This window comes from Calidris pugnax, unplaced genomic scaffold (genome assembly GCF_001431845.1).
Source record: "Calidris pugnax isolate Ruff unplaced genomic scaffold, ASM143184v1 scaffold103, whole genome shotgun sequence".
Classification (NCBI taxonomy): domain Eukaryota; kingdom Metazoa; phylum Chordata; class Aves; order Charadriiformes; family Scolopacidae; genus Calidris; species Calidris pugnax.
Genome location: NW_015090990.1, coordinates 3,624,242 through 3,634,373, shown reverse-complemented (window position 1 = coordinate 3,634,373; position 10,132 = coordinate 3,624,242). Strand labels below are relative to the sequence as shown.

At 60.5% G+C, this 10,132-nt stretch overlaps 1 protein-coding gene across 1 annotated transcript in view; it reads left to right on the top strand.

The window, feature by feature from the left end:
• Positions 1 to 4,131, top strand: part of CHPF (chondroitin polymerizing factor) — a 25,218-nt gene extending 21,087 nt beyond the window's left edge. The window contains exons 2-4 of the mRNA XM_014954769.1: positions 531 to 1,095; positions 1,292 to 1,474; positions 1,984 to 4,131. Coding sequence (XP_014810255.1) covers positions 559 to 1,095; positions 1,292 to 1,474; positions 1,984 to 3,246 — 1,983 coding nt within the window. The 5' untranslated portion in view covers positions 531 to 558 and the 3' untranslated portion in view covers positions 3,247 to 4,131. The remainder of the gene's footprint in view (positions 1 to 530; positions 1,096 to 1,291; positions 1,475 to 1,983) is intronic.
• Positions 4,132 to 10,132: the final 6,001 nt, after the last annotated feature.

Genomic DNA, 10,132 nt, shown 5'->3' with positions numbered 1-10,132 from the left:
TTCCTGCTGCTGCACCGGGCTGGGAGAATTAAACCTGGAAGTCATTGTGAGGGGACAGCTGGGGGCTGCTGTGGGGAGTTGTAGGGGGGGACACACACACAGATGGCCCCGTGCTGGCTTCAGGCCCTGCTGGAGTGGGTGGCTTCCTTGGGGACAGCAGCAGAGGCTCTACTGCCTGCCTGCCTGAGAGCGGTGTGGTGGGAAGGTCCTTCCTAGCTCAGCTCGCCTGGCTGGGGCTGGCAGCATGGCAGCGTGCCGGGCAGGTGGTGGCCCCACTAGAGCTGGGGCAAGCAGCCCTGTTCCCCTCTTCTAGCTTCACCCAGCCTTTGGCAAGCCTCTGGTTTGAGCTGGGCTGGCCAGCTCACAGGAACGGAAGGTCTGGTGCCGCTGAGGTGATGTCCATCTGGTTGGAAGCCCAGGAGCTGTTCCTGCAGAGGAACTGGGCTTGGCACCACTGGGGAGGAACAGGGAGGGTCCAGGCCAAGGTGGGGTGCAGTGCCCCGGGCCCAGATGTTCTCTCCTTCCTGCAGGACCCGGTACATCAGCACGGAGCTGGGGATGCGGCAGCGGCTCTTCGTCGGCGTGCTGACCTCCAAGAGCACTCTGAACACGCTGGGGGTGGCTGTCAACCGCACGCTGGCCCACCGCCTGGAGCGCCTGGTGTACTTCACAGGCACCCGGGGCCGCAAGGTGCCCCACGGCATGACGGTGGTGACACACAGCGATGAGCGGCCCATCTGGAACATGTACCAGACCATCAGGTACCTTCTGGACCACTACGTGAACGACTTCGACTGGTTCTTCCTGGTGCAGGATGATACCTACACAGAGGCTCACCGCATCAGCCGCCTGGTCGCCCACCTCAGCATCGACACCCATCTTTACCTGGGCCGTCCCGAGGAATTCATCGGTGGGGACACCGAGGGACGCTACTGCTACGGGGGTTTTGGCTACCTGCTGTCCCGCAGCCTCCTCCTGCTCCTGCAGCAGCACCTGGAGAGCTGCCGCAACGACATCCTCAGTGCCCGGCCTGACGAGTGGCTGGGCCGCTGCATCATTGACTACACGGCCATCAACTGCGTCGAGGAGCACGAGGTAGGTCCTGTGGCAGAGATGGACTCCAGGAGTCTGCTTCTGGCCCAGTGTATTTCCCTGCCTTCTCAGGGGCTCCTAGGGCCTGGGGGGACCGGCCCTTGTGTCCTATCGTCCTTTGAGCTTGCTGGGCTGGCAGTTCATGGGGTGGGAGCATGGGTCAGGGCCGGCTGTGACCCATCCCTTCTGACTGGTGCAGGGCCTGCATTACCACTACTTTGAGCTGGGGAAGAATGTGGACCCTGAGCGGGAGACGGACCTCCGTTTCCAGAGCGCCTTCACTGTCCATCCTGTGCTGGATCCCCTCCAGATGTACCGGCTGCACAAATACTTCGCACAGGTGGAGCTGGAGAGGACGTACCAGGAGATCCAGCAGCTCCAGGTGAGACCTGGTGTGGCTGGGAGGGTCTGGGCTCCTCTTTGTCATCCCTGGGGGCTTTCTGGTCGCTCCGTGTCACCACTGTGCTCTAAAATGAGGGTTTCTCACCTGGAGCTGCTTTGGGATGGGATCAGCTGAGCTTGTGTGGCTGCAGGGGGGGTAGCTCTGCTGGCTGGAGAGCAGCCCTCAGAGCGCGAGCAGCTTTGGACCTGGACGGGTCCTGGAGCTGTGGTCGTCGTTCAGATGGAGCCAGCAGTGTGCTGAGGTCCACCAGCAAAGGCCAGGCAGGGTGGGAGAGGGTGAGGATCCTGCTGATGGAGGTGGTGCCCCACATTTGGGGTGCTGTTAGGGGGAAACCTGAGATGCTGACTGGAGTTGCGCTGAAGGTAGAGTTGTTCTGGCTGCTGCTCTTTGGGCCACGAGTGGCCAGTCTCTGAGTATCTGGAGTCAGCTTGATGCTGAAAAACCTACCTGTACCCACCTTGGCTCTCACTCCTCCATCCCTCTTGCAGCTGGAGATCCAGAACGCCAGCAGCCTGTCCGCTGATGGGGACCATGGTGCCACATGGCCCATTGGCATCCCGCCCCCCTTCCAGCCCAAAACCCGCTTCGAGGTGCTGCGCTGGGACTATTTCACAGAGGAGCAGGTCTACGCTTGTGTGGACGGTTCCCCCAAGTGTGAGTTGCGCGGCGCAGACCTGGCAGATGTGGCTGATGTGGTGGCCACAGCCATGGAGGAACTGAACCGCAAGTACCAGCCGGTGCTCCACGTCCGCAAGCAGCAGCTGGTGAACGGGTACCGGCGCTTTGACCCCACGCGTGGCATGGAGTACACGCTGGACCTCCAGGTGGAGGTGGTCACCCAGAAGGGGCACAGCCGCTCCGTCACCAAGCGCGTACACCTGGTGCGGCCCCTCAGCGAGGTGGAGATCATCCCCATGCCCTACGTGACGGAGGCCAGCCGCATCAACGTCATCCTGCCACTGACAGCCCACGACCGGGACCACGCTGCACGCTTTTTGGAGGCTTACGCGGCAGCTGCCTTTGAGAGCAGTGAGAATGCAGTGCTCACCTTCCTCTTCATCTATGACCCCTTCGAGGCCCAACAGGTCACCCAGAATGACATCTTTGCCTCCGTGAAGGCCCAGATCACCGAGTATGAGCACAAGTATGCAGAGGTGAAGATCCCATGGATCAGTGTCAAGACAGATGCTCCCTCCCAGATCAAGGTCATGGACATCATCTCCAAGAAGCATCCCGTAGACACGCTTTTCTTTGTGGCCGGCGTGGGGACGGAGGTCACTGTCGATTTCCTGAACCGCTGCCGGATGAACACCATCAACAACTGGCAGGTCTTCTTCCCCATCCACTTCCAGGGCTACAACCCTGCCATTGCTTACCACAACCAGGTGCTGCCCCCCACGCTGGACCTGCTGCGGGACGCGGGGCGCTTCGACCGCGACGTCTTCCACGAAGCCTGCTTCTACAACGCTGACTACATGGCGGCACGCACCCGCATGGCGAGCGACGTGCAGGAGAACGAGGACATCCTGGAGACCCTGGACATCTACGACATGTTCATCAAGTACTCCAACCTCCACGTCTTCCGGGCCGTGGAGCCCGCTCTGCTGCAGCGTTACCGGCACCAGGCCTGCAATCCCCGGCTCAGCGAGGAGATCTACCACCGCTGCGTGCAGAGCAGCCTGGAGGGTGTAGGCTCTCGCTCCCAGCTGGCCATGGTGCTTTTCGAGCAGGAACAAGGGAACAGCACCTGAACCTCAGGGCGCAGAGGGGCTGGTCCTGCCATGCCCTGCCTGCCTGCCCGACTCACCTCTTCTGCTGCCCAAATTTGTCTTCCTCCTCCCAGCGGCTGCAGGGATTGCTGGTGCCCGAGCTCATGACTCGCCCCACTGGGGCTGCTTGGGCCGGGGTCTGCCAGCCTGGGGTGCCCAGGTCCTTCCAGAGCGGCCGTGGCTGTGCAGACCCCGGGGTGAGGTGGGGTCAGAGCGGCAAGCTGGGATGCCTGGCTACCCACCCCAGAGCTGCTGGCCGCTGGCACCTGGCCCCATCCCTCCATCCTGGTCCCATTGCCCAGTGGGGAGGCAGTGGGTTGCCCTGTCCCTTGCTGTCCCCCCTCAAATGTGGACACACAGAGCCCAGGGGCCCCTTGCTGCAGGTCCGCAACTGCCACGTGGCTGGAGGTGATCCCACTTGGTTTCCCCAGCGCCCAGGGACAGCGGGATGAGACATGTCCCACCCCAAAAGAGCAATAAGGAGGTTGGGTTTTGGGGTTTTGCCACTTGGCAACGAGCTGGAGCACTCCCAGTGAGTCAGGGTGGGGGGTCCTGGCCCCTGGGGCCCGTGGGCACAGGGGGTGCCGGAGGGGATCCTGCTGTATTCACGTACCGTGAGCTGCTCCCCATGGGAACCGTGACCCAGGCCGCTTTGGCCTTCGCTGTATCGATAGGACGTCGGAGGTGGCAGCCCTTGGATGAGAGCCTCCTGACAGAGGTGTGAGCCCTCCCTGATGTGGGGCCACCCTTGGGGGTGGGGGACGCGGTGCCCGGCTTGGTGGGCACAGCAGAGGGTTTGGCTGCGCATCTCCTAAGGAGAAAGCGACTGAGGAGCCGCTCTCTGCTCCTGGTTTGTATTTAATAGTGGGGAGAGGAGGGGGGGGTGGGGGTAGGGGTGTTTACAGTAATAAAACAGAGAGATGAACCCATGGGTCTGGCTGGTTCTTCGCCTGGGCATCCCCCTGGGGGTCTGTGTGTGGTTAAGTGCTGGCTGCTTGCACAAAGCCTGGCTGTAGCTGGCTGGACCGCTTCTTCCCAGGGATGCTGCTTTCCCCAAGCTGCTGGCAGCGTCCTTTACCTGAGCTGGGAGAAGGCTGCCTCTCCTTAGGGAGGCCAGGGGGAGCCTGCCGGCTTAGGGAGAGGCTAGCAGGCACCAGGCCAAGCAGACACACGGAAATACCAGCTTGAACCCCTAGGGGCTCACAGCAGGAGTTCTGCACCTCCCCTGGGGCCACCATGTTGTCACCAGCTGCTACCAGGCACCGGTGGTGCAGCAGGATGCTGAGCCCCAGTGCCCACTGCAGCGTGCTGAGCTCTGGGCACTGCCCCGTCTTTCCTGGTGCCGTAAATCTGGTGGTCCTGCTGACCAGTTTTTCTAGCCCTCCTCGGCCCTGGCTGTGGGTGGAAAAGCACTGTGGTGAGAGGCTGGTGCAGCCGTGTGTGTCCCCCACATGTGCTGTCCCTGTAACAGCCTTCATCGGCTGTGTGTGAGTAATGGGGGACCCCTGGCCCACAGCAGAGCAGAGGTCGGGTGCCCAAGTTGGGTGAGCTCTGCCCTCCAGCATCTGGGATCAGTTCTGAAGTAAACTCCTGGGCCAGAAACTACATCTGAGCGCTGTGTTGAATCTTTAGGGCTGGACCTGCCCTCTCTGCATTTGTTTCATCTTATTTTCTTGAGCTGTTTTACATCTCAGGGCTTCTCAGCATCTTGTGGTTTCCAGTTCTGGGTCAGGCAGAGCTCTGTGGTCCTACCCTGGGCTGTCTCACCCCTTGCAGCTCCTGTTTGTGGCGTGAGAAGTGAGGGCTGTGTCCCTTGCTCCTGCTGCTTGCTCCGGGCATGATTTTCATGGCTCTGCCTGCTCTTCCCACCAGTCCTTTGGTCACCGTGTTTTACTTGTTCACTCAATACCCGTTTATCAAAGAGACATCCCCCAGAAAATTAACTGAACCTACTGGCTGTTAGTTAACCAGGCTGTTAGTGCTCAGCAGAACTCATGGAACGCCCCTGGGCTGTGTGACATGCCTTACCCAGAGACTCATTCATATATTCCTGCTCCAGTCTTCATATCCACGGTGTAGGAGCGTCTGTGTTTAAATATAATTTAATTATATTTCAGACGATAACCGTTAGCTTGCTCTGGGTATTTCTATTTTTGGTCTTCCCCGAGCGCATCCTTAATTCCCTTTAAGTGCGAATCTGGGACAGAGGGAGCGAGGCGGATGCAGGTGCGTTACGGATACATTTCTCCTCTGAAAAGCAGACCGAGGAGTTGGATGTGATTAGGCGTTAGAAGAGTATCCAAATGGTAATAAAGCAAACCGGCTTCAAAACAGGTTGGCTGCGAAAAGAAGCTCTGAATTGTCATTTAACTGTCGCGAGACGGTCGAGATAGAGTTGCTCTTGTCTCCTCGATGCTATTTGCCCAGACTGAGTCGGAGGTATTTGCATACCTAACGCTCTGCTCTGTCAACACCAGCGGAGCCTCCCCCCTGGCTCCGACACACGACATATGACAGTGCTCGGGGCACTCCCAGCACGGTTATTGCTCCCTTTTAAAAGGAGCTGGCAGGGTTTGAAGCCTCTTTGGTGTTTGCCAGGTTATTTGCAGCATCAAAACACACCGAACACCCCGTGGAAGGATGCTCAAAGCTTTGGGAGGGGGTTTGGCAATGGGAGCGGGCTGGGGAGCGTGGCCAGGGGCCAAAATAACCTTCCAGTACCCCGGGGGAAGTAAATGGGCTCACTGGGCAGTGGCAGAGACCCGTGATGATGGGGACATGGGGATGGTGTCACCCGTGACAGAAGCAGGGAGGAGTGGCCCCAGGTGCAGACGTGGGAGGCTGAGCAGACAAGGACTTTCTGCAATCCCTGTTCAGGTTTGACCAGTACTTCCATACGACGTGTGGATTTTTCAATAGATGCGGAGCAGCAAAAGGGCAACTTTCCCAAAGGGGCAGGAGGAAACACATGTCTGCTGCCCATAGACTTCTGCTTCCCTTGAGAAATTCTTCTAAAAGCGTTACTGGCTCACCGCAGCCTTCGAGAAGAGCACCGCAAGTTCCTCTTGGGGAGCTTTTTGGAGGAGGGCATGAAGGGCTGGCTCAGAGCAAAGCACTTTGAGGCATGAGGTGGCTGGCTGGGTGCCTGCCTCCTTGCTCCTTCTTCCCTGCCTCCCTTTTCCTTGCACCTGGGCAAGGAAAAGGACTTAAGCAGGGGAAAACCCAAGCTGCTGCTCTGCTCTTCTGCTCCCCACCTAATTAGTTCCCCTGTGCAGTCGTGCAGGTGCCTCTGTGCAAATAACAGCAGCGAGTCTGCTTCTGCAGCCCTGCTTGGGTCACTTCTGGCAGCGCTAAGCCCCACAGCAGTGTTACTTCAGATCCGGCAACGTTAATCAGTTCCATAGCTGACCTTTGGGAGGATGGAGGAAGTGCAGCCGTGCCAGGAGAGGGCTGGAGGGCAAGGGGGAGCGCAGTGCCCTTTCATCCCTCTGCTTTCCTTGGGAAGGGGCCAGCGGTGCCTCCCTGCCTGTCCCAGAGAAGTTGTTTCCCTGTCCGCAGAGCCCACAGGACTTAACCCTGGCAAATGTTTCCTCCTGGCCACAAGTGAAGGCAGGAGAAGCTCCTGCTGCTTAAGGAGGAGCAGGCAGGGAGATACCAGGCTTTTCCTGTGCCCAGTGCCCTGGGTCACAGCCCAAGGCGCTGCTGAGCCCCTCTGGAGGGTGTGGGGGGCTTTGACACAGGACTTTTCTGGCCAAGCTCGGGGAAATCAGAGCCTTTCGATGAGGAGGGGAACAGCCGATAGCTGTGAGTACAGTCAGGGCTGATGCTGGCTGTGCCTGCCTGCAGGGGTTTCCCTGCACGGGGCTGTCAGTGCACCCAGATATGGTTGGGGACGTCCCCTCTGGGGACATACAGCCCCGGCACAGGCAGACTGCAGGAGCCCAATGCTCTGGGCCTGGGGGGAGAGACAGGCAGCTCGGTTGGGTTTTGATTTTAATTGCCTCCTTGATTTTTTCAGCCTGCTTGCCCGCTGTCAGGGGCCGAGCACTGGAAAGCCAGGGCTGTGTCCCCTGCCTGGCCCCACTGACGGGCACCACCAGTCCATTTTCCCAGAAGGGAGTCATGGGGGAAACGGCCAGGAGCAAAGCAGCGAGCTTGGCATGCTCAGGTCATCAGGAGGTGCTGAGGGTCACTCCTTTCTCCAGGTGTTGCCTTTCAACACCAGCATCTCCGGGCTGGAGGTAACAGAGAGGAGGTGACAGCAGCGAGGCACCCCAGGGTTTGCTTCCTGCCCCTCCGTTCCCAAGCTGGATGGTTTGTTTTCTTTGAAATACAGCTTTTCCCTGGGAACAGCCGTAATTGCGGTGTGTGGCTGTGGAGGCACGGTGGGAAGTGCCCGAGGAGATGCCTGTCCCATTGGTGGAAGGCATCCTTGCTGGCTGCTCTGCCTTGTTGCCCCCTCCCTGGGGCCGGCACCGCATCCCCCAGGAGCTGTCTGCCAGGGTTGTTCCCTCCAGGGTGACAGGAGCCATGGCCAGTGCAGCTGGTCCTGCCGTGGTCAGGTGCCTGGCGTTTGTCCAGAGGACCGTGCTCGTTAAAATTAAGGGCCTATTTTGCTGTCGTGGATCCCCTTCTAATTATGCCCCAGCTATTTCATGTGGCTCATTACAGGCGGTTCAAGCAGTGCTGGGCTGGGCTGCTGTCACCTTGTAGCTGGTGAGCCTTGGTGGCAGCAGCCCCATCCCTGGGGAGGACTGGACCCCTGGTGGCCCTTGGACAGGTACAGTATGGGGAGGGGGCACTTAAGGGCTTGGGGCTGGCCCTGGGGTGCTAAATATGGGTTGTCCTGCTGGTTCTCCTCAGCCCAGCACCACCTGCACCAGGATATCAGGCACAGTGCAGGCTGGGGGGAGTGTCACCTCACCTACCCATCCTGTTTGGAGGTGGTGGGAGACCCTACAGGAGGTGTCACCTCCAGGTGCCACTGGGAAGCTGCCAAATTAAAGAACAGAGGCGCTGACAGCAACAGGACAACAAACCACTTGCTGGAGCTGGGACACAAGGTGTCAGAGCAGCATCTCGGTGAGCATGGCGTAGCACTGGGTGATGGGGTCCATGGCTGGCAGTGGGTGCCAGAGGAGCAGGCAGCTTCTGGCACCTTCCTGGTGGTCCCGTGTGAGGGCAATGCCAGTGTAAGCACCTGCCTTCACTGATAGGGGCTGTGCCTGGCGCTGATAACAGTGGGAGTGCAGGGGCCATGGGTACCACCGGGGAAACCCCACGGGCAAGCGTGTCCTGTGCAGGGGTGCAGGGTCCCGCTCTGGCACATGGCATCCATGTAGTACCCCCCACAGCCCCCACAGCCCATATTTCTGTCCTCCTGTCAGTCCCCTGCCCTACGGCAGCCCCCCAGGTGGATGGAGCCCGTCCTCTCCGCCACACTGCCTGCCTGGAGGGGCAGGTGGGGTGCCCACTGTGCCCCACAGAGTGATATGAGGGTTGGGGTACAGCTGTGGCGGCTCCTACTGCTGGTTCCCAGCTGGGAATCACCACACCTCCATCGGCACGAATTGCCAGGCAGCGGGCAAGGCTCTCTGCAGGCAGCGATGCAGAGGTGCTCATCTTTGGGCAACCAGGTGTGCTGGCTCTCCTGGTGCCCAGCACGAATGCAGAGCTCCAGAGTCCTCCCCAGATCCCACCGCCACCTCACCCTGGGGTGGGACTGCCCCTCCCCACCACCACGTGTGTCCCCCCTCCTCGCCCCAGCCCTGCCTGCTGCCCCCAGCCCTCCCAGGCAGCTCCGCACCTACTTGTGCCTCTTTATTAGGGAGCGTTTGTACATTTATAAAACAGTGACGCGCATCTCTCAACTTCACCAGCACGAGGGCGTTTGTGCTGGCCCTCCCGCCACGGTGCCCGTGCCCACCCCGGCTCAGGGCTCGCTGCTCCCGCTTGCAGGGAGGGGGCCACATCCTTCACCCCACCACCTGCCTCAGGAGATCTTGGTGTAAGGCTGGCACGGCATGGCATGTCCCCGGGCTAATGTGTGGCACCCCTCTGGGGACATCCCTGCGTGGTCCTGGGTGTTGGGTGCAGGGGGACCCTGTGGGGAGCTGGCATGGGGTGCTCTGGAGGGTCTCCATGGGGAGCAGCACTGTGCCTGCCCTGCTGGGGTGCTTGCTGTGCCCCCCCCTTGCAGGGGACACCATGCAACCAGGTAGTTGCACCAATGCAGAACATATTTCCGCATGGGTGCATATTCTGGGGGGCTGTTGGGCTGCGTGTACCCAGAGCCAGGGCTGCCAAGCATGTCACCAGGCTGGTGCTCTGGTCCCTGCCCTGTGTGTCCCATGTGGGGGCCTGAAAGGATGATGGCTCCTCCTGCATCTATGGCTTTGGCTGCGGCGCAGCGTGGCCATCTTCCGTCTGCTGGGACCAAGGGTGGGCACCAAACCAGCAGGGCCAGGGGCCGCCTGGCTCACCCTCAGCCTCCCCCAGAGGTCCCAAATTGCTGCCCCGGGGTCCCCCTCTGCTGTGCGTGTGTGTTGAGGGGGGCTTTGCCAGCCTGCCCCCCCCCTCCTGAGATATTTTTGGGGCGTTTTGCCCTGCGCTGGTGTCTGCTACAGTGGAGGGGGAGGAGGCAATGTTGGACGGGACAGGGGGGAGCGCCGTGGGTCCTGCCGTGCCTCCTGCCATCTTGGGGCAGGCAGGAGGGCTGTGGGTGCCGGTGCTGGCTGAGGGTCCGGCCGGTGGGTCGGGCTGTGGCTGTCCGGGCGGTGCTGGGCATGGGGCAACCCTCCTAACTGTGTACAGTCTGGGGGAGGCACAGCGGGTGCTCAGCACCCGGGGGGGTTGTGGGGGGAGGAAG